The sequence below is a fragment of the Pleuronectes platessa genome, chromosome 8 (assembly GCF_947347685.1).
Source record: "Pleuronectes platessa chromosome 8, fPlePla1.1, whole genome shotgun sequence".
Taxonomy (NCBI): Eukaryota; Metazoa; Chordata; class Actinopteri; order Pleuronectiformes; family Pleuronectidae; genus Pleuronectes; species Pleuronectes platessa.
The window spans coordinates 22,284,290-22,311,161 of record NC_070633.1 but is presented as its reverse complement, the minus strand read 5'-3'; the positions used below and the strand labels follow the sequence as shown (position 1 = coordinate 22,311,161).

The window sequence follows — 26,872 nt, the reverse complement described above, 5'->3', positions numbered from 1 at the left end:
CGGTCCCCCCCCCCCCCCCCCCATCCCTCTCATCTCTTCCTCTCTCTTCCCCGTGCTCCTCTCTGCTTATGGCTTCCATTTTCTCCCCTCTGCTCTACTTGCCATGTCTCCTCAGCTTTCTGTCAAGTTTCTGGCTGAATAAACTCGCCTCGCTAATGAGCAGTGACACTTCCAGGTCTCAGTCACAGTTGCCCGTTAACAAAATGGCTGTGACTTTATGCCTCTCTACCATCTGCGTGTGTCTTTTCTCAGCTCTTCCCTCTCTGGCGCTGGTGTAAATAGAAAAACTGTGCGATGTTGTTTTGGCCAAGGTTTTGTTTCTGATCACTGGCTATTCACTGCAGATTTGCATTCACTGTTTCACTGAATCTTCCACCGACAGCATTTTTCAGTGTCAGTTAAATTCCTGTTCTCCAAACCTTTTGAGGACAAGAAGCTCAACTGAAGCACTTCTGTTCAGACCACCTCTAAATTTTTTCTCAGGCATCACTGTGGTCTATAATGTTGTTTTTTTTGTTATATATTTAATGCATATTTTATTCTTTTGATCCTGTATCACAGCTGTGTTTGGTTCCTTCACAATTTTTCATCTTTTCAGTGTCACCTTCTCCATGTTATCTCCAACTTTACTTCTACGTTTTACTCAATAAACTGTGTTACATGCTACTATATTTATTTTAAGTTCTCTGTAAACAGATGTTTATTACGCGACATACATAATATTTTACTTACTGATGCATTATGACAAAATCTTCACTTTGAAAATAACTTTCAGCTCAGCAACTGTTGCTTTCAGCATCACAAGTGTCCCGGAACTTTATTTTGACCTTCCGCAACAGAATCTTGACTCTTTCTTTGTCTGCTCACCTCTCGCCCAGACGACGGCAACTTTCACGAAGCGGTGCGTGTGCTCCTGACCTGGCTGGAACGAGGCGAAGTCAACCGCAGGAACGCAAACAACTTCTACTCCATGATCCAGTCGTCCAACAGCCACATCCGCCGGCTGATGACCGAGAAGAGTCAGCACGAGAAGGAGATGGAGGAGGCCAAAGAAAAGTTCAAGACGGCCCTCTCCGGCATTCTCTCTCAATGTGAGTCCTCAGTCACACACACTCGACAGACTTGTGATGTGTGATGAAATAAATCCTATTGGCCAGGATCACTCTGGGAGAGCTTACTCATTTACAGCCGCTAGCATAACTCATGCATACATGTGCAGGAGGAGGATGCAATTGATTCCAATCCTTGTAGGTGTAAGTTTCCTTATTTGAGAACCATACACAACTCACATTCACATTGTATGAGCTACGGGGGAGAATTGTGCCTGGAGAAGTGAAATCCAGTAAAACGTAAGTATATTATTGTTCCCAGCTGCTCATTAAGTCTCACATGATGCACAGAGCAGGGGTGTACACTATTGTAAATACCTAAGAGATGCACAGTGGATATAAAGGTTATGACAGATTAATAGTCTCATGGAGGCCGTATTGTTTGGTGCTAATTTGCTGTTTGGAGGCTGGCATTAAGGTAAGTTGAATTTCTTTCCTAAACATGACATCCTGAATATCGCTGTGAGGTTTCAGTGGTTTCCTGCTCCTCCTTCATTCCATCCATGAAACAAAGTGTCCTAGAAATCAGAGGGATCAAAATAATGATATACCTTTTAACATGCATGGATAAAGGGAAGCCCAGAGATCAGAGCTACTCAGTTTACCTTCATTTTAAAGTCTTAAGTAGCCCAGCACGTTCAAAGTATTACTATAGCAAAGGCCGAACGTGTTGAGTATATGCATGCTTAGCTCATTTGGGTTTATAAAAGCCTGAAGGCAACTTAAACTGCTCCTACAGCTCCAACCTTTGGCAGCTTCAGCTGAGCAGCTGTTGGTTTGCACCACAGCCTGCGGCACTTTGTCTCCACATATCCCACCACATGCATTTTAAATGGAATGTAAACATCCTCAAACACAAACTGAAAATCCCAGTTTTTTATTTTATTTTGTTTATTAGGTAGATAATAAACATAAGGTGTAGACACACATGTGTGGCTGTTTTGTTTGGTGAGAGAAACACGGTTCCCTCTGTTGGTGCATTACTGGTCATTTAATGATAACACAGAGCGAAATTTTCGATGAGGTCACTTTCAACTGGGAACACATCTCTGTCCGAATGCCATAAATTCAGACTGGCGAGTCCCCTAGTTGTGACTGTGCAGTACTTTTTGTGATTAAAGAGTCCGTTCCCTGAGGTCCAATCAGGAGTCAGTCTCAGCTGTCAGTCATGAAATTTCACCTCCCTTAGATATTACCAAATAACTATCTTAAAGAAATAAACAATACCTGAACAAACATCAGTGTGATAAGAACTACCTAAAAAGACAGACGGCATTTGACATGTTCTTTGCCTTTTTAATTTGGTCCATGTGCCATCCACTAACATGAAGGAGGGAAGATTTATACTAAGATCTATACTGCAACCAGCCACCAGGGGGTGATCAGGACACTTTGGCCCAGCTTAAAGGGAGTAGTCTTGCCATTCATCTTCATATAGAGTCTATGGTTGTGTGCCCAGGTTTTGAGATATTGGTATATCGACCATAATGGTGCCGGAAATTCAAATTGTACGTTTCAAAACATTGGAATTAATAAAATATAAAATAATCCAAAAACCTCACTGAAAAGCTTTATTTCAGCTTCTTTCTACCATCTTGAAAACACGTGGAATACAAATGCGTGTGTGCATAATATACCTACCTTCATACAAACTGACAGCTCTGAAAGTGTGCCTGCACTGTTCTTCTCTTCCTTCCCCATCGACCTGCTCCCTCAGATTACAGGGTGCAGGGAAGATGCTATTGATCCCTGCAGTGTTCTCTGTCTCGCTCTCTCTGCTCAGCAAACACACACACGATAAGCTGGCCGTCTTATTGACTCCTCTCGTCTACATTAGGTCCCCTGGGATACACAGACCACCCACACAGGCCTGCATGGCCACACACATGACAACATACAGAAACTGCCAAGGTACATATAGACGGACAGCAGCTGTCTTCAAAGACATCACACGTACGACCAGAGCAATCCTTTTAAGGTCAAGTTAAAGTTTCTCCTCTTTGTCATTTTGTTACAACTTTACTGGAGCTGGAACCTTCGAGGACTGAAGGTTGTTTTAGTGCATTTTTTTTTAAAGAAAAGACAAATCTGCACAGGGAAGAACATACTGTGCTACTTCAAACAGGTGTCCTTGGGCAAGGCTCCTACCAGCCGGTTGCTGTAGGGAAGGGAAGCGGCACATTACCACTTTCACAATATATGTTTGGCATGTTAGCATTTTACACATGCTGTATAAAAGACATAAAATGAGCTCCCTTCCCATTGATAGAAGGGGAGTTTGTCTTTCTTCCCCCCCCCCCCCCCCCCCCCTTGTGCTATGTACAACTGAGGCACTTTCTCGTCTCATTGTCTGACCAATTATCATATCCGCCCGGGTTTCCCATTCCCATCACCACTGATCAGAGCCTGAGCCGATTAAAACCTGAGTCAACTGCAGAATCATTTGACCTGGGTGTGAGTGCTGATTGAATCCATTCATTGATTTAGATTCATCCGGAGCTGGACCAGATTTCGTTTCAAGTCGCTCAAAACAATAAACGCCACTGTCATCATGGCAAACGAATGAAGGTCAGAGGATCATCAGGATCATCGGGAGTCATTGGGCACCAGCTAGCTCACCTCCTAGTGATGGCAGCCAGCATACAGAGGATGGAGGTCTCCTGCAGCCCTTTGCTGCTTGTCTTCCTCGCTTTGTCTCGTCCTTTCAATAAAGGCCAAACACCCAATAAATATCAGTAGTTGAATTAAAAATCTGAACCGGTCTCAAGTCTGAACGAAGGTGGTTGACAGATCATCACTGCCATCTCTGCTGTGGAGCCGAACCACCAGCCTGGCTATTAAAGGTCAGGTCAGCTGTAGCAGAACTACATCTTTAAAGGTCTTTATTCTGTATGAGTCAGTTGGTCATATATAATTCAAGTACGGTATGTTGCAAGAATGTATGATTTATTGAAGTCAAGTTTTGCATGTGGGACACATCTGACCAACCACAAAATAATGTGCATGGAGCAGCCGGTAAGTAGATCACACGCTAGAAGACACATAGAACACACACACACACACACACACACACACACACACACACGCACACACACACGCACACACACACGCACACACACACCCACACCACACCACACCACACCACACCACACGACACCACACACACACACACACAGTTCTTAACATCCCTAGTTGACTCCACTTTCTCACTCCTCTGCTCCTTCCCACCTGCCCTCTGTCTCTCTCTCTCTCTCTGTCTCTGGATGGTCTCTGGTCCTTCCCTGCATCCCGCCACAGTTCAACAGATTGTGTCTGTATTCCAAGCTGCTTCCAAACAAAAGGCATGGGACCATTTCTCCAAAGCTCAGCGCAAGAACCTGGACATGTGGCACAAACAAGCCGAGGTTGGTACACTTTGATTTCCCTCTGTTGTTCACATGATCAATGGAAAATTAGACTTTTCCTCTTTATTTTTCTTCTACATCCGTCTCAATGGAAGGCTATTTATTTCTCCACTGATTGTAAGACTGCTCACAGTAGAGGCCACATTCTGACACTTTAAGTGACACAAATGAGAAGTGAAAAGAACAAACTCCTCCTTACAGTAAGTACTTTGGTTGAAGCCAGCATGGAGAGCAGGTGCCTGGTCACCAGTGTAAGATCCAGACACTCCCAGGCCCAAAGCCCCTCCCTCCCTCTCCTTCCCTCTCCTCCCCCTCCTCCCCCTCCTCCACCTCCTCCACCATTGCCTTCCCTGGTGAATGGATGCGAGCTGATAGGTGAGTTTTCCATAGCACAGGGGGTCCGGGACACAGGTAAATCTGCACAAGCCTTCTCCCCCTGCACCTGCAGATGTTATTCTTTTTTTTTTTTAAACAAAATGAATCATAAAAGCATATTCATTTTCAAATCTGCCAGCTTTTTTGCTATCCACTATCTGCTCACCATTTTCTCTGCCTAATGGAGTTTTAATCACCATGATGATGGGTTGTGTGTAATAATAAAGGGTCTGGCGTGTGTCTGAAAAACCCTCAGTCAACCTGTTCATGGTATTTCTAAGTGCTATCTGAAGAGAATCTGCCCAGGCCTGGGGTTAGTGAGGGCTTCACTTTCATATGGCACTCAGAGGGTCTGGAGTGTGTTGTCGTCCTGGGTCTAATGGAACATATATGATCATGTCAGATTGGTAAGTGTCTTTGAACCTCTGTATAAAAAAAAAAGGAGCTCACGGTTTAATTTAGAGTCTGATTCAGACACACACACACACACACACACACACTCTCACACACACACACAGTAATACAAGAACCTCACACAGCAGAAGCACCTGTAGCAACTTGACAGGTAGGTGTTGAAAAGGAAATCAAATATGTTTCTCTATATGCACAGCTTTTGCAGCTTCATGAAAATAGTCCCAAATAATCTGAGCATTAACCCTCCAACTGCAGCAGCTGTTTATACGAACTAATGCTTATAATAGCTTGTGTCTAAGCCTCTTAGCATGAATTCAGTGAGTGTGTAGAAGGCTGAATGATGCGTGTTTATATGCAAATACAGCAAGCACACAACTGGTTGTGTGACGTTGGTAAAGACCACTTCTGTGATGTTGTCTTTCCTTGCTCAGACCTTGAGGGTCTCTCAGGAATCCACTCAACTGAGAATCGCTTTCTTCTCTTTCTTTTCTCTCTCTCTCTCTCTCTTTGTATATATATATATTTATATATACGCTGTAGTAGGATGCACTAAGAACTGTGGATGGCAGAGGCCTCTGGGATCTTTCCATTTTCTCTCAGACTTCCTTTGTAGAGCCTCTGTGTGAACACTGCACACACCAGGGAGTACAGCATGACCAGCAATCCACTGTGGGTGGACACTCGGCCGCCGAAAATGTACTCATTCAGAAAAATGTTTCAGTGAAGAAAATCTTTTACGTGATGCTGTGGTTCAAACTCTCTCTGTAGTCTCTTTTGTCTTCTCATCCAGCTGGTTGACACTTTATAATGGCAGTGAGGATAAACTTTAAAAGTGTGTATGTGCGGTGTGTGTGTGTGTGTGTGTGTGTGTGTGTGTGTGTGTCTTGATCGTCCCATAGACAATATTTCTATTTTATTACGATTCATGTGTTGAGAAGAACCTGCAGATAATGATCACCTGACACTGCAGGTCCAATCAGCTCCACAGTGTTCAGTAGCGTCAGCTTATTGTGATCGTTTTACACTTGACTTTTGGCCGACAGCTTCACCCTCACTAATATTTCACACTCATATTTGCTTATTTTCACTGGTTTGTTGCACTGTGGAGCCCGGCTCTTAAACACCAGCAGGCGGAGGGAAGTAAAACACAGCAGACTGCAGCGATAACACAATCTGATTTTGATCTGTGTTATTTCACCCAATATTGATCCGTTAAAATATTTCAGGATCACTGATCTCACATCGATCAAATTCTGTAGACATGCCTCAGAGGCTGCAGTGTGTAGGACCGGCAGCCACTGGCCAGTGTAAAGAGCATAGGTAAGTAAGTGCAGTTGCTCAGGGGAAGTTTATCATCAAATAGACAGCCAGTGTTTCTCTCAGTCATATTGTATATTCAGTATGATTCTCCGGCCGGGAGGTGAAATATAGAAGAACAAGCAGCAGTGTTGAGAAGCTGCAGCTCCCGGGCAGAATCGGATAACAGCTGCCTCCCTCCATCAGTGTTCTTATGCTTATGTGTATGCAGTTGACGTGTTAGCGTGCACAGGTTGGCCCCATATACACACACACACACAAACACCATATGGTTGTGTGTCTATGCGTGTGTGCACGCGTTTGCGTGTGTAGAGTACCTGTTTGACCTCCGCCATGGGCTCAGGCTGATAACGTCAGCTGACAGATGGCGTGAAGTTTATTTACTTTTTGGTCCCTTTAGATTTTTTTCAGGTGCATTTCTCAGCCTGTTGTTATGAATATTGAATTGATAGAAACCTATGTCTCCATCCACTGGTCAGTGTGTACTTAAACTGTAGAGTGACTATATCCTCCATCTGTTCGACTTGTGTTATTTATCATTGTAAACGTTAGGTCCTTGTCAATCTACCCTAATGACCTCTGACCGTGAGAAGTGGCAGGCTGTGATTGGTGGAAATCCTTCTTGTTAAAGTAAAAATCTCCCATTTAATTAAGGAAAAGAATCTCACAACATGAACCACTTTAGAAACTAAACACAGTAAACGGGGCTAATTTAGATTTTGCAGATGGGACATACAGGTATATCCTGAAAAGATGATATTGCCTCAGACCCAGTCGTGTTTCGATTTCTTTCTGCATAACCTATGTCCACTTTGTTAAAGTTCTGATGCTGTATATTGTAGAGTAGTTAATTGGCAAAGATCAATAAGGTAATAAATACTTGAGAACAATAATAATTAAATACAAATATTTTGTTCAAATAAAGCATATTTATTTGTTTCCATAATCTACCCACGTTTACATCTCTCAGTGCCGGCTGTTTACTCACATTTCATGGATATTTTCTTGTGATTGAATGTGGCTCAGAAGATAGTGAGTCGTCCACTAACCCAACGGTCGGTGGTTCGATTCCTAGCTCTTCCAGTCCAAAGTGTATGAACTGTCCTTAGGCAAGATATTGAACTGCAGATAAAGTTCAGCGTAAAGAATATAAGAATGTGAATGAGACTGGAAAAGTGCTAAATATACCTTCAGCCCTCTGAAAGAAAAGAGAGTTATCAGCGTAGTTTACTGTGCCCTCTCCTGCTCCTGCAGTATTGGATATTTTTCCTGACACATGTGCACCACTGTAGCTCAAACACCCACTCTCCACGGGAAATGAAAACTGAATGGTGTTTAAAAGAGCTTACCGAGAGCATGGCCATGGTTTGGCGTAATTTTTGTAATGTATCACAAAGATCTTGTTTGTTTTGCTTCTCTCTCGACACAGACCGGAAGGGTTCGGTCTCGTTTACAGCCAAACCAATTCACTGTGTTGTCCTTGATCTTTAAACCGCTTTGAAACCTGCTTCTGGTTCCTGGTGTCCCGACAGATGTAGTCATTAGCGAGTCTCTCTGTGATGGTGAAATGAAACGGGAAAGGTTGGTTTTTCATTCTTTATGCTGGTGTTCCTAGATGTTACAGGGCTTTGGCACAGTGGCGGATCAAGGATGTTTCTAAATCGGAGGGCCGAAAAGGGGCCACAATTTACAGAGGGGCCAATTATACGTCCAACAGCCATGCATTGCTAGTTGTTTTTTCGTAAGACTACTGGCAGGACAGGGGCACTTTAGAGGCCAATCAGATTTCAGCTGGGACTGGTGCCCCCTGGCCCCACCCCTGGATCTGCTCCAGCTCGTGTTGGAGCCGTGGTCGTCTTTGTTTTATACTCACTAAGCTGCATTTTATCCAAGTAACAAGAAAAGGGAAGTACAAAACTGTGGGGTCTGGCAAAATTTGTGCTGCCATCTGCCCTATTGCTATGCCGGAGGAATTGAGCCCCGTCTGTGAGACCATCCTTTTCATCTTCAGTCATCCACACTCCTTTGTTCTGCACTCATCTAAGTTTCCCTTACACCTGATGCATAACAACAACAGTGGGATCAAAGAGGTGCATCACTGATAATATACTACTCGCCCTGGCACCTGTAAAAATGTGCATCCCCTCGTGAGATGCTGCAGATCTGACCCGCCCGTCTTTCTGTTGTGTTTTTCAGGAGATTAGAAACATGCACAACGAGCAGCTGATGGGCATCAGACGAGAGGAGGAGATGGAGATGTCGGATGACGATATGGAAGACATGCCTGACAGCAAAGACTCCGAGGACTCGGGTATGTAAACGCATTCCCAGTTCAACACTTACTGTCAAAACGACATCAACATCTCCAGAGGATGAACAGAGAGGTAGCTTCGCAGCTTCGCATAAATTAAGTAAAAACATTCGAAGTGTATCAAGATGCGTACAACAAACAGGCTTTACCGGGTTGACGTTGAGAGAAGCTGCTAAACGACATCCACCCAGGTCCACCCCTGTGAGTGCACACAACAACTCATTAGTGTGTGTGTGTGTGTTTGAGTGGGAGTCTGTCCACAGCTGCCAGCTGCCGTCTAATTTCAGACTGGGGTCCAACTAAAGTGCCATAAACGTGTGTTTCCCCCTCAGAGGAGTCTCTTTGTGTTTGCTGAAGCAACACAAACCAACAGGGCCACTAACTCCTCAACTCCCATTATAATAAGCCTGGAGAAGTCGCCAAGGCAACATGCTACAACCATCACCACCGAGCGCCACGTTATCGCTCATCTTGTGTTATTTGCCGTCTCTCCGTGTTGTTGTGCGTTTGTCATGTACTTTTTCTTCTCTCCTGTTAATCACTGTGATCTCTGCCATTTGCTAATTTGACAGCTCCTCTAATCAGCATGCAAATGTATGTAAATACAGTCCTGAGCTCCTGAGAGCCGCTGCTCTAAATAGCAGACTTGCTATTTAACTATCAGTCACTGGCATTGCTGTTCAGGACCTGTCATCTCACTGGATGCTGCAGCATTGGCTGAGGTGACGGGTGTTAATGTGACACTTCTGGTAAATGTGTTAACAAGCCGACAGTTACACCCCTTTATTCACTAACCCTTAAGCAAAGGGGCATGTTTACACATCAACCAGCGCGGCTGAACACACCTGTGTTATGACTTCAGCCTCTCGAAGAGTCAATCGATGTTCTGCGTCTGACTCTTACAGAATAGAAAGCAAAGGAAACTGCTCATATGTGAGACTGTTTACCTAAAGGTTTGTGTGTGTGTGTGTGTGTGTGTGTGTGTTTGTGTGTGTGTGTGCACGTATGTGTGTGTGCGCTCGTGTGTGCGGATACCTGCAGGTCGATGTTATGTAACAAAAGGGGAATTGCTCAGAATCTAGCCAAGCGGTTGACATCTCCTCACACGGAGCTGATGAGGCTCTCAGATCAATACTCTCCTCACCTCGAACCTTCATTTTGCCGGGAGAAAAGTACACGCTAACGCGGCGAGGAAGCACACACACTCCCCCAGCAGGAGTTCATTAACACTGCCAATGCTCCTCCATGATAGACTGCAGGCAGCACTCGTGAACACCCACACGAAACCTAACCAGACACGCTTTCATGCACATTCACATTCACACTCACTCACACACACACTTGCATAGACTGGCACAAGATGGGGCTTATCTCCCAAGTCCAGTCGGTGTATTGCACTTTCCCTAAGAGCTTTCCCTCGAGGTCCACAGGGGGGAGAGCCGAGCTGATAATACCGGACGTCTGTGGAGCTGAGCAGGTCTCATGTAATAATAACTCCCACTGTCTCCTCTCTCTGCTCAATAGGTCAGGTCAAAATGAGCAGTAAAGAGCTCTCGGACAAAACTCTGTGGATTATCACCGCTTCCAGTGGTCTGCGTTAATATACTGGAGTTGTTTTATTATCTGAGGTGGGAGTATTCAAATGACAGTTTCCTGGTGGCCTGACAACATCGCACCTTGAGAAATTGGACTCTTTTTAGTTAGAAAATTTGAAAAGATTGTGGGAGGCTATAAATAATACAAGACTCCTGAGATGAAGCCACTGCTTCTAAGTAGAAAAGGGTCAAATCAGAGCAGCAGCAAATTCAGAGCATTGGTTACAGAAATAATTTTATTTCAACAGTTTTGTGTGCAGCTCTCACCACATCACATCCTACTACTTGGCTAATTTAGACAGACAAGATCTTTGCCTGAAACACTGTTTCCCAGAGTAAACAGCTGAGATATTTTTATCAGCAGACTTCTATCAAGAGAACATTTTTGGCCTTTTTGAATGAGCATGAGGTAAAAATGAACTCCAACATTTTGCCATTACAGTTTGAATCTGAATGCATAATGCTCGACCCCTTCACGATCCTCTGCAGTATTACTGTGCTGAAACTCAAATGAACGAGGAGCAATTCACTCAGGACTGCAAATATCACAGTGAAACAGAATTTTCACTTTGGGGGAAAAAGTTATATTTTCACAGAAGAGCCAGGTCGGGGAGAACATTGGAAAAAAGGACCAAAATCATGATTCATTTTGGATGTTGATACCAGGTCTGAATAGGACCACAGATAAAGAAGGAGCATATTATATACTGTCTTTACCTCTCTGTTTCTAGGTGTATCCCAAGCAGAAGCTTTAAAGGAGGAGAACGACTCGCTGCGCTGCCAGCTGGACGCCTACAGGAACGAGGTGGAACTGCTCAAACAGGAGCAGGGCAAGAACCAGCCGATGAGGAGCGAGGAGGACACCACGCACTCCCAGCAACTCAGCTTCCTCCAGCAGGCTCTGCAAGGCATGCAGAAGGTATTACTAATATATTACACAGGCACAGAGATATACTCTTCCACAGTCCTTCATCCCACAGTTAGTTTAATCTCCTATTCATTTCTGTGAGGCACCAGGTTTCTTTAAGAACAGGGCTGCTCAGATGAACCCGTTAAATTTCCCCGTGCACAATGAAAACCTCAGCTGTCATTTATTCATGAGACCCGCCCAGCACTTTAAAAGAAAAGTAAGAGCTATCTGGGAGCAGGCGTGAAAAGTACAGATGTCTGGAACAGCTGTTAGACTTTTATGAAGAGCTACTAAAAAATAATATTTTCAGATTTACTGTGGTTATTGGAAGGCTTAGTCGCAGTTGGAATTGGTTTTACTTGAGATCGGAGGCTTGTGTGCCGTGTTTCAAAGAGTGCATAGATACTTCTTGGAACGAGCCCAAGGTTATTAAAACTATTTCAGCCCATTTATTCAAAGAAAGAGAATAAAAAACTATTGGATTTTTTGTCGTATTCTGAAAGTGTGCCTTGAATTTCCTACAAAACGCTGTCAGAGAATGTTTTCAGTCTTCTCTTTTCAAATTAAACCCATCTCAGCGGTCGGTATAACTAACTGTGATTGGGTTTATTGACAACAACAGAGACAGAACAACAATGTTCTGCTCCTATGTTCAATTGTGTTTTCACAGTGCAACAGCTTTTACACGTTCAATGTGTTATATTAAGAAATAAATAGGAACCGAAACACTAGAATACAGTTCACTGGCTTAGTTTTAGATGTAATATAACAATGCTGCAATAAATCCTGCTTTCATAAGTAGGATTTAGGAGTTTAATCTTTAGATTTTTGATAGTTTCAGCCACTGACGTGTACATTTTAATGCATTTTGAGGCCACATCTGTCGCCATCTTAACAGTCACCTCGGCTGAAGGTCTTATTCTGCTCATTTACTTCTGTTAGTATTTCCTGTTTGAACAGAACCACTCTTTGGAATCCAGATGTCTATGCTGCAGCAACCTGAAGCTGTTACTCAGAAGCTGGACTCACTCACTTGTTCAATAAAAAACTGTTGATTCTCTGGGTTTAGTTAAAGAGGAGACGCCGTATCATCACATAACATCAATAGAGGATGGTTGGATGGAACATCTCCATTAATCCTGTAACTCACTCCTCCTGATAGTAACACTAACCGTGACTGAAAGTAACGTTAATGTTACCTTCACCTATTCACAGCACTTGATAGATATAGTAGTTTAACTTTGAATGTCTGCGTGCTGGCTTAATATTTGTATAGTTCTCCTGTCTCTTGTCTGATTCTCAGTAAATAAATTTGGCCCATGAATATGTTTCTTTCAAGAAAGTAAAATCATTTGTGTCTCTCACTTCTGAACAAGAGATACCTTGGGGAGTTTAAGAAACTGTTTTACTAATCAGCAGCTTGTCCGTCTGTCACTAGTTTCAAGCCGTGGATTAAAAATGAAATACATTTCATCAGTTCTCATTCTCAAAAGTTGCTTCTTATTCAGTTGTGAAAATATGTAAATTTTTGTTGTCATAGTTTTCATTTAATGAAATTAACACGCTGCCTGCAGACGTCTCTTCCCAGTTTCTATCTCCCATGCTGTGTTTATGAAAAGATTAGGTGAAGGGATTAAATGAACTGGAAGACAAGGAAATTGGAAACCTCTTCTTGGCAGGGTCCATGTGTCGTATCACGCAGTCACACAAATTGCAATGGAATCCTATCAGCGTGTACTTACAACTTGTTTTCCTCTTTTGTGGAATAAAGTGAATGTAATAAACCAAAAAATAACTAGTGTAGCAGAGCAGGTGAAAACTCCCAGCTGTGAAAACGCCCCTGTGACTCTCAGGGCGTCTTCTTCTTTTTTCCATTGAAATTAACGCAGCAGGAGGCGAATCGTTTCATCTGTGTTTAGCAGATAAACTTCACAGGACAAATTATCTATCAAAGCTTTCTCAACGCCAGCTCTCACATCACCCAAAGCAAGAATAAAACGCAAATGAGTGTTAATTCTCTTGTGATATTTTACCTTTGCACAGTATGTAATTTTCCAAAAGATGTGGAAAATTGCTCCCCTCAGACACATTCTGTACATGATGAAAAAAATTATAAAAGTGTCTTATCTTGTCACTTCATTCCGGTGTCGAATTGTTTTTTTGAAAGCGCAGGGATTACATGCTAAATATTAATAAAACAATAGACGGATTGTTCTTCATCTTTCAAAGCAGTGTGTGTACGAGGTCGGCGGCGTCACGGTTACTTAGTTCACTGTTACATTAGTGGCTCACTGTTTTTCCATCTTTTGCAGCAACTGTTGAAAATGAGAGACGAATTAAAACAGCGGGAGGTGGAGCTGGAGAACAGCATGGAGGACAAGCAGCAGCTGAAGAACCAAGTGCAGACGCTGAAGGACGGTTTGGAGAACCTGCAGAACACACACCTGATGCAGGTGAGCTCCACAGAAAACACACACCCCGGCCTGCTGGGTTCCTCAGAAGAGTCGAACGTGTTTTGTTTCGTAAGAACGTTTTTTTTTTACTGGGTTACTTTGTTTGTTTGAGAGTGAAAACTTTGTAATTTAAACTTTAATAAGAAAGAAATGAGTTCAAGATGAGTTCCAGGGGAGACGATGTAGAAATGAATTGTCAGTGAAGAAAGAGATTGCTGTAATATGTGGTTTTTGTTTGAGAAAATGACTCAGTAATTTGAACAGTTTTAGAACTTTGCTCATCAGTTCTCACAAAAGTAGCTGTTTTCATCCGTCTAACTTCTCTTATTTACTTCTGAGGTGTTTGTGTGAGTTAGTTTTTAGTGTCCAGCAACATTTAAGGACAGTTTACAGTTTCACCCATTTGCACACATACATTCATATATGTGGACTTTCATGAATTTAACATTTGTAGAGTGATTTAGAGGAGATTTCAAAATATCGAAATATATATCGTGTATAGCCTAAATATTTCGCCTTATTTATTTATTTGTTTGTTTGAGGTCATATCGCCCAGCCCTACGCTGACCTGTTAGTTAGTGGGCGACCCGCTCTACCTCTTGATCCCCAGTTGCAGTCTTACGTCATCTTCAATCTCCTGTTTTTTTTTCATCCAGTCCTCTGAGCAGCACGTTCTCACCTCATCCTCATTTAAAAAAGAAATAAGATATCCATTCATTCCCTGAGTAGAAACAGATTGAACATTAAGATGACCACAGTTGTTTCCTCATTTCTCTGAAACAGAGATTTTATGTTACTCTCACTCCTGAACGGTTTGTCCTTTGGGCCTCGTCTGCGCCGGCATCACACGAAGCGGTCATTTTGTTTGGATTGACAGAGCGGCAGAAACTAAGCGATCGTATCGATCTCACCATGCACACAGAGTAATAATGGGATCACCAGATGGGGAGATATTACTTGTAGACTGGTGTCGCCTCCGAGCCGTTAAAGGCCACATCCTCTGTTAGAGCCACTCCCTCTACATTATTCTTTCATCAGGACATCACATTTGTTATTTGATTGAATGTGTTGCTCACACCGACGAGTGTTTTCCCCCCCAACAAACTTCCGTCTCATATTGATTAGTGTTGTGCTGCACGGTTACAAGGGTACACGGCTAAATTCAGTGCAGAACAATCTTGTTAAACAGCTTCAGGTGTAATTTTTCTCCGTTTGACTCGTTGTGTTTGCTAATGTTTCAGGTGTTGTCCCTTATTCCCAGAATCCGAGCTCTAATGTTTGTTAATGTTCCCTCTGGCTCGGTGTAATGAGAGGAAGGACTGTCATTTAAATGAGCCTCAGGTTCAATCACCTATTAAATTGGATAATAACACAAACAAGAGGCTCTCGATCCAGGTGGGGAGCTGCTGCGCGTCTCTCTGCTCGGAGACGTACAAGCCGACCACAGACGTCGTGTAACGCAGACGTGGATTTGTCATTTGTTCACTTTGGAGGTTTCTCCACGCCATCAGTTCTCCTTCACTGGTCCAATCAGTGTCCCTGCTGTCGCCAGGCTGTCACCACACATTACCTCATCGACTCAGTGCAGGTCATTGGAGCCATTAACCTTTTTATTACCATTATGTTCGCAGCAAACGCCTTTATCATTATCTCCGTGTGTATTTCACTGCTGCCACTAGCAGTTGTTTTTCATTTTTGATTGATCTAGTGATTATGTCTCTTTTATTTCCTTACAGCATTGGTATTTTACCCTTCGTGCTTCGTGGATGTGTCTTTTTAAGTACATACCACAGTTTGTAAGGCAGGATCAGAGAAATGATGACATCAGGGAATCATCCTTTAGAGCCACAGAAGACATTATATTATAATAATTAGTCTACAAGGTGTGTTTTGAGGCGGAAAGAGAAAGTGGTAAAAGAGTCTCAGAGAAGAGGGGCTGCACAGGTGAAGGCTCTGGACCCCAGAGATGATAAGCGGATGGGAGGAGGAGGAGGAGTGCCGAGGATGGAAGTGGAAGATTGTTTGAATAGGTGTGTAGGTAAAAAGGAGGTCTGAGGTACGGAGAAGCCTTAAAGTTAAGAAGGAGAATCTTGTATTCAATATGATGTTTTACAGTGTAGTTATTGGAGGACAGGAGTGATGATATATAACAAGCTACAGGCGTCAGTGTGATTTAACCAAAATCCGAAAACTGCAGTATATCGAACTCTCTGCCTCCCCGACATAGGTGTAACTCTCTCTAAGTGGCCAACATTCATGCCCACGTAGTGCAGGAGCTGGTGTGGAGAAGTGTGACATTAGGAATATTTGACCTTTTCACATCAGCTCCAATTTTCCACCCAGCTGTTTTTTGTGTGTACAGTGCAAAATGTTAACGTCACTAACAAGAGGCTTTTCACCTTTGATTGTGGCCGGTCAGAAAGACTTTTGCTTTCAGACCGAGGTGAACGACATCTCATTTGCACAAGTTAGTTTTGAACTTTTGTTGGAACGTGGGATGAAATGAAATATGCAAACTGTAGTGGCCTTCAAAATTTACACTCTGAAAAGCAAGGCTGTGTCACTTGTGCTAAGCAGAAGCCTCTTCAGGCACAAGTGGTAATTATGGGCACATTCAATTCTGTTGGGCTCTGAGTCTGAGTGAGTGAAGAGTGCTCAGAGCACAAAACCCTGAGAAGCTTAGAGCTCATGTACAGGATAAACAAAAAGCCTCAAACGCTCAGGCAACAAACACAAAATCATCACCTCAGCACAAACCAGTGATGATGCTGTCAACACATGACAAGTCAGGATTCAGCTAATCTGACCGAGCAACAACAGCAAAGACGATAGGAGCTAGTTTTATCCACCTGCACTGAGAATAGTGAGCAGAATACTTTCTTGGCTAACTGAAAACCGTTAGTTGGCGGTATATGAGAATGAGCTTGTACCCGCTCAACCCAAGTTACACCAGTGAAACCATTTTGAAGTTTTTAATTTGAAGTTGAATGCTTCAAAACCAAAAGAAACAACTGAAATAGTTTTTATTTTGGTCCAGCAGAGGGCGATCAGCTTGACTTATTGCAGAACATGGCGTATATACTGTACATCCCTCTGTTGAAATCATGTTTTGTTTACAGCACGTGAACACTGTCATCGTCAAGGCCTCTCAAATGTAATTTTTCTTTTCATATTGATATCTTAGTCAGCATCTTCTTCATGTATGGCACCTCTTACTTTCAGTTGTGAATATGTCCAGAGTCTGAAACGTCATCACTTCGCCCCAGCTGGCAAAGATCTAAAAAAAGTCTGACACCGACATTTTGCCTCTCAGGAAAATGAACTTCATTGCAAGTCTGACAGCTGCTTAGTGAGGACTAATAAGCACTCACTTGTTCAAGTGTAGAAGTGGTAGATTCAGAGTCATCACTTGGTCTAATTACAGTTTAGCTCTGTATTTTATCTCTTCAGAGTCCAAGGTCACGTCTTCAGACAAGTTATTTTTTGGTCAGAAAAACCTCAGGTACTCAAGAGATGACTTTAAAACAAGGAGAGGCAGAAAATTGTCTCTTTTCTCCGATGGGCAAGTTACTGTTCATGAAGTTGCTGTTGATTCAGTTATTTTTTCAGCAAATACATTTCCAAGACGGCAGAATCCACAAGGTCGTCCATTGTTGCATATTTAAAGGCCAAATGTTTTGCCTCAAGAAGAGTTGATTGCATCCATATGGAAGCTCCGTGTCTTATTTGTTCCAATTCGGCACGTTTCTGGTCATTATTCTAAGAGTAAACAACACTTGTGTTTGTCTGTGTTTGCACACCACACTCTGCACAGCCTCACACCCCCACTACATCAGCTCTGAGCTTGTTTCTCTCTGGCTTATCCCTCATGTGTTTCTAATGTGCCGCAGCTGGAGAAGGCGAAGCAGGACGACAGAGGCGCGGAGGAGAGCGCTAATCAAACCAGTGTAAGTGATATTGTTTGTGTCCTCGTCCTCTCCTCTTCTTCCACCTCTTCTTCTTCATCCTCCCCTGACTTGCCACAATAACCTCCTCCAGAGACGGGGACGGATCATAACAAGTCCCGGCCGGTTCACCGCAAGTGCATTTCTCACCGAATAAATCACCCGGCCACGACTGGGCTCGGAAATAAAGGAGTCATAAAGTCTGAATGACTTGCATATGTTTGCACGCCCACAAAATGACACACACTCGCAGGGTGTTATTGATAGATTAAAAACAGGGAAAAGGCCACCAGGCATCCAACACCATCAGTGGAACCGGTGCACACAACACAAAGTAGGACAACAAACGGACAGAAAGTCCTCTGTCATTCCCCCGGCTTTACTCTGCCACCTGTCAGAGATCTGAGACACACAGCTTGGTCATGTGCCTTCCAAGTCTCTTCTGTTTGTTTGTCTCGCACTCGTCTCTACGCCCTGTGTGTGTGTGTGTGTGTGTGTGTGTGTGTGTGTGTGTGTTTGTTTGTGTGTGTGTGTGTGCGCTGTACATTTCAATCCTCTGTCAGAATTCTAGCTGCTGGCTGAATCTTCTCCCTCGCCTCATTATCCTCATCCTCATTGTCTCGCCGCACTGATGTGTTGGCGCTGAAACTTTCTGATCATTCCACTTATTTGTGTGTGATTGTCTTTTCATTGCGAGCCATGCATCAGCTTTAAATATAAGCTTGTTTACTTCACGTCAGCCTCAGTCAAACCGTGGCTGCTTGCAGATTCACTTAAAGTAACTCGCTGTCTGTTTGTGTGTGTGTCTGTTTGTGTGTGTGTCTGTTTGTGTGTGTGTCTGTGGCTGCGTAGGAAGCGACTGCATCGACGGTGGTGTCGTGCAGTCAGGAGAAGGAAGGTCCGACGGAGAGGAGTCCACCGAGTCCCGTCCACTCGGAGAGGGAAGCGCTGCTAGTGGGTGAGTTCACACAGCTCTGGACTATTGTTATTTTTACCTGTGAAATTCCCAACTGTCATTGAAAGTACATGAAAGCAAAACAATGGATTTCCTCTGTTTTCTGTGCGATGTGGTTTGTAGGAGCTGCGGGTTTTGGGAGTATGCACAACAAAAGAACAAAATGGAAATGAAAAACATTTTCATGTGCCAGTTGGCCTCAAACGAACAACATGGTGCAACCAGTCACATGAACAGATCAAAAGGCCAAAGTGTTTCTACCGGTTCCAAACAGCCGCACTGCGATTCGACCACTTCACTCATCTTTATCCAGGGATTGTTTTGTGATATCTGTGAAGTCAGTGCAGAGATTGCCGTTAGTTGTACAAATGAGGATAACTGCTCATACAGGACCAGCTACCAAAACAGATATGGTCAGATCACAGCAATCACAGAACCACTTCCACGATATCGTAACATAAAACACAGTTATTGCCTCCTTTTTTAATATACTCAATCCTGTGTATATATCACATTTAAAGGGGAATCTCATCTACCAATGTTGAGAATGAGCTGCACATTTAAAGTCACAGAGGAGTAATAAACGTGGGATTTCCATCAGATTCAGGAAAATTGTATTATCACACTCGATAAAAAACGAAGAGGAGTCTGTAGTTTGTTGTCTTCTGAAAGTTTTTAGTGTTCATTTTTTATTAGTAAGATATTTAATTGTAATGAAGCTGTGATGCTCTGAAACTCACATAAACTGAGAGAGAGATTGTCTAGGTTCACAACAACAGGAAAACATTAAAGCGAGGGGCGGAGCTTTGGTGGAGCAGGCAGGAGGCAGGACTGTGGAGATAACAAGTTTCTGTTTAGAGCACATCGGCACCAAAAGCTCCTGAATCTCATCGACATCTTTTTCGGGGCAACATCTACGTGTTCTACTTTTCCATCCTGAGATATTTATATTGTTTTAGTTTCTTCCTGTTTAGGTTTGTCGTGAGTTAGAAACATCAACACGCAAACTCGCTCATCGTGAACTTTCCTGCTGTGTTCTCACATGTGCTCAGTCCGACATTTTACTAGAGGACTGGCAGGAAACGTTCTGGAAAATGTCAAAAACATGTCTGGAGTTAAGTGCCTGTCTGTGAGCGGGTCATTGGTTCTTTACAGCAGAACAGCACAGGAAGGAAAACCCCTGCCGTGGGTGAATTCATGCTAATAAATCAGCTTGGTGTGATATCTGGACTCCAGGTGAGCTCATGGTCTGTGTTCACGTGCTGACTGACCTCTCACAGGTGACATCTTAGGGTATTTTTCTCTTAAATGTCTCCAGGGGTCGTCGTATTCTTGCTTGTAGTGTTGAGCCAATGGGAGGCCTGGTAATAGTAACACTTTGTGTGTTTGTTTCAGCTGTTGGCCCCTCGATGCTCTATAGGTGGTTATTAGTAAGCATAGGTGGAGGATTATCTCTCTCCTGGCCCCGCCTGCGAGCTGATGGCAGATGTTTGTTTGAGCTGGGGGAGAGTGCGGCTTTGATGAGAGACAACGGCATCAAAGCCGTCATTAAACACTCCCTCTAATCTGGAGCCACAATATACAAGAGGCTCTTAACAGAGCTGGGACTCGGGGAGAAGCCACTCGAGGACGGTGTTACACTCAGTCAGAGGAGAAGGAGTTAGATAAAGCGGCGTTGGGAACATCCTTTGTTGATGTCTGACAGGTGACAGGAACTGGAAGTGTGTGACTCATCCTTGCAATAATAACTCTTCATGTTTTTTTCCTGTGTGTTTCTTCTTCAGGGATCATATCGACGTTCCTGCACGTTCACCCGTTCGGAGCCAGCATCGAGTACATCTGCTCCTACCTGCAGCGTCTGGACACCAAGGTAACAAATCCAAACCTCCACGGTGCAGTTGATTAGCTGAGCTGGTCTTCAGCATCACTCTCGATTACATGCACCCATGCAGTCACTGTGTCAGCTCCCCCCCCCCACTTACCCCCCACACAGTGTCGACATATGGGCTTGTTGTGTGCCAGAGTCGTCCTGTGCAGATGAGACGGAGCCCCTCGATGCAAGCAGAGCTCCTTAATGCTTTTCCGGCCCTTTCCATAAAAATTGATTCCTTTTGCAGAAGAGCTCTTTCGTCGAAGCCGAAGCACTTGCAAGGAATCGTTTGGTATTTTGCAAAGTGGTGAAGATTTTCTCATCAAACCAATGCAGGAAAGAGAAGAAGAGCGTCATATTCAAGCGAACTGAGAACACCACTGGGAAATAAGACTGAAAAGTTACATGTTTCCGGTAAAGATAGAAACCCAAGGAGGAAATTGTTGAGGGTATTCATTGGTCTTTACAGTAACCTACAGAAGTGAGTGTGCTCAGCTCAGAACTGTTCATTAGCGTTGCTCTCTGCTGTTGAGGACTCCTCTCCACCACCTTCACTTATGACCGAGGACGCAAATGAAATGGAAAGGATGAATCAGACAGCGTCGGTCCCTGAGCTGCGGTCCCTGACTGTCAGCCACAGGGAGGGGCTGGAAACTTCAAAGAGGTTTTGTCATTGGACGCAAAATGAGTGAACGCATCTGATGGGAGGATGAGTCATCAAACGGAGAGAAAGGACAGGAGCTTTGGTGTATACATACTTTTATGTTTGTTTTTTTTAAACCTCTGAAAATGTGTTTTTCATTTCATGGGGCATTTAAATGACTCAAACTCCACCAGCTTACAGTCATTTAACTCCACCAGCTTACAGTCATTTATAATTTTTTTTTGTAAGGTTTTATCGTATCTATAATTTAAAGACAAATCAAAAATTAGGGCCCCAAGTACAACCTCAATGCAGAAAGCAGATTGTGAGACCTCCTTCAGATGCCTGGACCTCAGTGAGCTGCTGAACATAAGTTGAAAAACATTTTCAGCGGTGGTTTGGAGATAGAGGACGAGCCATACGACCAATAACAGAAGATGCAGTAACTCCACGCAGCGATGTTCTATTCACACGACCTTGTGTAGAAAAACAGATGGTTAAGTGCTTCTGACTTGGCCTCAGATTCATCTGTGGAAATCTGTTTTGGTGAATGATCAGACTGCGTCAAGGACACAGTGTCAGGCCTACAAAGGGCGTCCAAGAAGACAACCATCACACAAAATATGGCACAAAACTGAAAGATTGAATTTTGCCAGAGAACATGAGAAGAAGCCTTGTAAATATTGGCAGCAAAGCTTCTTGTTACAGAGTTCGGTCAAATGAAACCAGAATAAATTTATTTGGATCAGATGGAGCTTGTTATGCTTGGTGTGGACACGGCCAGGACCACTACAGACACTATGATCGCTCGTATCACCAAATGCTCAATGTCCCCCCGTGTCAAGAAGCTTTGTACGAGAGGACTTCTCCAATAGAACATTGATCCCAAGAGTTTTTAAAGAAGAAAACAGTTAAAGCAATGACCTGACCCAACTATGTCTCCCGGACTTGAACCTATTAGAGAACCTGTGGATGGATTTAAAGAGGAACAGGGAGAGCAGCAACAAAACGCCCTCCAGCAAAGAGCGGCTGAAAAAGAAACATTAGTGAAGAATGATAGAGCATCTCTGCTCTTAATGCCCCTGAGGATGAAGGCTGTCATCAAATACAAACACAGTCATAGAAAGAATACACTGATCACTCATCTGTAATGCTGCACTCACACTTATGCATTGGAGGCTTCAACCGAGACACTGCTCATTCACCTCGAATGGTCTGACGTCATGCATTGCCAAACTGCATTGTAGTATAGTTGTATAAATATATATTATTTGCAATTACTTAAGATTTCATTGATATGTATGAGGTCTGTACTCAGATGTTTTGTTGGTTAAACGACTCCTTTAAAGAGACTTCACCAGAGATCGGCTCCGTTCTGGCTCCAGCTCTCAGTCAGTGAATTTACACTCTAATTAAGTTCTGACACTAATGAATTTCTTACGGCTTTTATCTCACTCCACTCCGTCTTATAAGCCGAGAGCTATGGCAACATTTAGGTAGCAGCCTTTCTTTAGCCGACTGTTGCTGGTTTTAATGACAGAAATCACTGGCAGGGTTTTAATGATAAATCTGTAACGGCCCAAATGAAACAGGTCAATGTGCTCTCTGCAGAATTGTTTCGAGTGACCAGGAGTAAACTGTTTAGTCCTCAAAGTGAAGCAACTCGGCTGTGGATTGGAAGGATTGTTTTCCTGTTACTAGATTTGGATTTGATTAAATGCTATTGAGCTTTTCTTCCTCGACCTCAGCACAGCAGAGGAAACATTCTCCCAGAAAAACAAATACAACAGTCGCACTCACGCGGCATCATAATTATCTCTAATTATACATTTGGTAGATGCAGAATCCAAAGTACCTCAAAAATCTATAATGTTTCAAGTTAAACTTTGATGTTTTCTTTATTTTCTGGCCTGAAATGTCACGGCTATATTTGTCTGGCTGTATCAGACTAGTTGTGTGATTTCCCCTGATAATGTGACATATTAAAAGTAGATCCCTCGTCCTGGCACCTGGAGCCAAACACCAGCCTCCCTCCACAGACACCCTCACTCTCTACTCTGTCTGGCAAACCGCAGCTCTTTCATCCCCATCTTTTCCGAGGAGGAATAACAGGTTTTTTCTCAAAATGCCAACGTTCAATGTCATCTCCTCGAAGATTAATAGTCCTTTTCTGGCGAACGCCCCAGACAGGACGTCATTCCGGGGATTTGGCAGATGTCTCCGCTCGTCTTACAGTTACAGTCGCTGACCAAACACAAGACACATTAAAATTCTGGCGTCAGACTTCAGGCTTTTCTTAACTTACTCATTATGTGGAAGAATACATTTTTTATCTGCCAAAACTTTATCTCTACACTTCCACGAGGTTGCCCCCAAGAAATTACTGTTCTCTTTAACAACCCTTCCATGTGCTCATCAATACCCTTACTCATTCTCACACAAAGAATAGAGAGTGACTGTCTCCTCTCATGCCTTTTAAGTGTTTCTTTCTAGTGTGTGTGTGCGTGTGTGTACACCCCCGCTTGTCTGTCTGTGTGCGTCTGAGTTTGCCCGTGCATCTGTTCCCACGACACTCTCCACTACACACATCAAGCAGCCCACAGAGTTTTGTCAATATCATTGGCAAGACGCCTCAACAACAAGCCTCGGTCGTCCCTGCTTATCTGGTGGCTCCAAACACAGCTCCATTGTGTGTAATGAGAATGAATTTCTCCGTGATGGACCTCAATGCATCCTGACATCGGCACCGAGCTTCTTCTTGAACAGTCTACTCATCGATGCGAGTCACTGTGTCGGTTTGTCGACAGCAGCGAGTACAGTGTGCGTCTCTCCTCCTGTCACCTCAGGATTTCTATTGAGTGATGATCCTGAGCGCTCACGAGTGGTGGGAGACAGATTACACTCAGTCAGGTGGCCGCTGGGCTGTCGACATGAATTTACTCACACTGCGTTTCTCTGATTGCAGCGGAGTGAGCGATCTGAGTGTGAGTTAAATTCCTTAGGACCTAGTGGAGAGAGAAAGAATCGTACACATATTTTATAACAACATATTTACACTTTATATGTTTGTAGTAGAAAGCAGGAAGGAGACAAAAGTACTTTATAGTGGATTTCGGTCAAATCTACTTTGTTAGCATAAAAAACGTATTAGCTCAAAGGCTTTTCCATTTGCCTCTGTTGGTTGACATTGACGATAATACAACTTTGTAATTATACTGTGTAATTAAATGTAAACTTGTTCAGACAGTTTTGAATTTCAATAATGTTTAAGTTAAATAAATGTGCGAGAGATTATAATTACATTCACATACAATACATTTTTTGTAGGTGTCTATAAATATAATGACAATAATGTAATCAATATTTGATCAGTAACAATTTGCCTTAACAGTAAATCTTAAAGCAAACTTATTTGTCCCTTATATTTCTGCATATGCAAAACTGAACCCAAACCCGTAGCTGAGGTCATTAAAGAAATGCATTTCCCTGCGTTAAACACTAGAGGGCGGCGTCCATTTATGAAACTGAATTGCGGACACGAAACAAAACTACAAACTGACTCCGAGCATCAACTTCCAACTTTTCATTACGGGCGTATTAAAACATTTTCTATTTAGATTGAAAGATGGTTTGCAGCGTGCCGACGTTGTTCACTTTCCACTTTCTTCCTCATCTGAGTGGAGGCAACTTGTGACCAACAGGATAATCTCCACCCATGTGAGAGTTCCATGCTTCCCTGTGCAGAGTCTTTGAAACAGGGCCGACCAGTCAACAGCTTATTTTAGTGGGGGCCATTCTTTTTGATGGCTCACACTCACAGGGAGTTTACAGCTGTAGCTGTAGTTGTAGCTGGAGTTTTAAGAGCAGACATTCAGCTCAGTCCACATTAGATTCAGATCACCTGACTGCGCCAGAGGTGAAACTGAAGAAGCCTCTTGGATCGGAGGTGAAATGTATCTACAACTGAGGCCGTCTGCCATCACTTAAACCTTCCCTGAATACCCGTGACCTGGATGACTGAGAATCTTCAGAGTGTAGATGTTAATATTTTTTCTTTTCAAGAGCAGAATAAACCACATTTCTATTTCCTGGAAGAGAAAAAAGCCAGAATGATCCTTCAAAGATCTGATCTCCAGATCTGATCCTTTGTCCACTTCTCCAGATCGTTGAGACGGTTCTTAGTCCAGATTTATAGTTCTCCTATAAGTTTCCTAGCAGCAGCAGCTTTTAGGAAACTAACGGTGCTGCTGCTCAGGCTCAGTGATCGACTGCTCTATGTCTGAACAATATTCCCCACTGGTGGAATTTATAGTAATTAGATGATTATAATAGGGACCCAAACCAGATCCCTGGAGGACCGGACTGAATTTAAGGAGGATTTTAATTGAATGGAACAGTCCATCGGCCGTGTGCACTGCAGCGAGCATCGATCGTGACACTTTGTCCTAAAATCAAAGATAAAAATGGCAACATGGCGTCTTCGCACCTTATCTGACTGATAAAGTTCAACTTACCCTGAAGGCCAAACCACCAGAGCTCTGTGGTTTGAAGAGAGAGTCTCTGGTTCAGTTTCTTCGTGATCAAACAAAAGCTACAACACGAGTTACTCCATCTCGTGATAGAAACTGTCTTTATTGTGTATCGTGGACTGTCAATCATAATAATTATTGTGACACATTTACAGTCTCTAATTACCAGTGGCAAATTTCTCTGTGAGCTCTTATTTCCACCAGAGAACAGGAATAACAGACAAATCGGTTTTAATGGTCGTGGATGTTTCTCTGTCTGTGCAGATCAACACCAGCGAGGTGGAGGCTCTTCTGTCTCGGCTGCCCTGCACCTTCAGACAGGAGCTGACGGGGGTCGGGGCCAGTCTGGAGAAACGCTGGAGCTTCTGCGGCTTCCAAGGCATCAAGAGCACATAACCGCTGCCGGTGACACTTCTGGGACGCGGAGCGGACAACGAGACGTGGAGACTCTGGCGAGATGTGAAGGAAACAATATGCAGCCCCCAGATATCAAAGTCTGTGGACTGGTCCTGTTTGTACATGGACACATCGGACTGAGCGCAGATCTCAGATCGGACAGGAATGTTGCGTGAGCACTTCAGGGACTCGGAGGAAGAGACTTATAAACACGACATTTCAATGGAGACGGGAGTGTTGACATCCAATCATAGCGACAAAGACTTTATGAGGTTGAACTTTACGTCGCTAAGTGGAAATCATTCTTGGACCTAGCGACTCAGTGGGAGTTGCAGAAGAGCAGCGAGTGCCACAGTAACTGGAGGATTCTGGCGCCCTCACCCACAGGGGCGGGACGTTGTGCTCTCCTGGCCTGTGATTGGCTCTGTGTGGTGTCAGCGTGGGGCCAGGACCACAGGGCTAACTGGGGCGGCTCATCCGGGTCGAGCTCAACACTTGAAACCTCAGAAACCCTTCGGCCGATTCCCTCTCCTCTTTTCGCTGTTGCTGGTTTGTATCATAGATCAAAAAATTGATATATTTCTTCATTTCCTGTAAAGGCTGTTAACAGTTGCATAGGATCATTTGTTGTAATACACTGTAAATGC

General features: G+C 43.5%; 1 protein-coding gene across 4 annotated transcripts in view; it reads left to right on the top strand.

Moving 5' to 3' along the window:
- enox2 (ecto-NOX disulfide-thiol exchanger 2) overlaps window positions 1-26,872 on the top strand; it is a 159,721-nt gene extending 132,849 nt beyond the window's left edge. For all 4 annotated transcript variants that reach the window (XM_053429423.1, XM_053429425.1, XM_053429421.1 and 1 more), the window contains 9 exons: window positions 879-1,091; window positions 4,407-4,513; window positions 8,816-8,930; window positions 11,257-11,444; window positions 13,748-13,888; window positions 17,779-17,835; window positions 18,685-18,790; window positions 20,572-20,657; window positions 26,094-26,872. In XM_053429423.1, coding sequence (XP_053285398.1) covers window positions 879-1,091; window positions 4,407-4,513; window positions 8,816-8,930; window positions 11,257-11,444; window positions 13,748-13,888; window positions 17,779-17,835; window positions 18,685-18,790; window positions 20,572-20,657; window positions 26,094-26,225 — 1,145 coding nt within the window. In that variant the 3' untranslated portion in view covers window positions 26,226-26,872. The remainder of the gene's footprint in view (window positions 1-878; window positions 1,092-4,406; window positions 4,514-8,815; window positions 8,931-11,256; window positions 11,445-13,747; window positions 13,889-17,778; window positions 17,836-18,684; window positions 18,791-20,571; window positions 20,658-26,093) is intronic.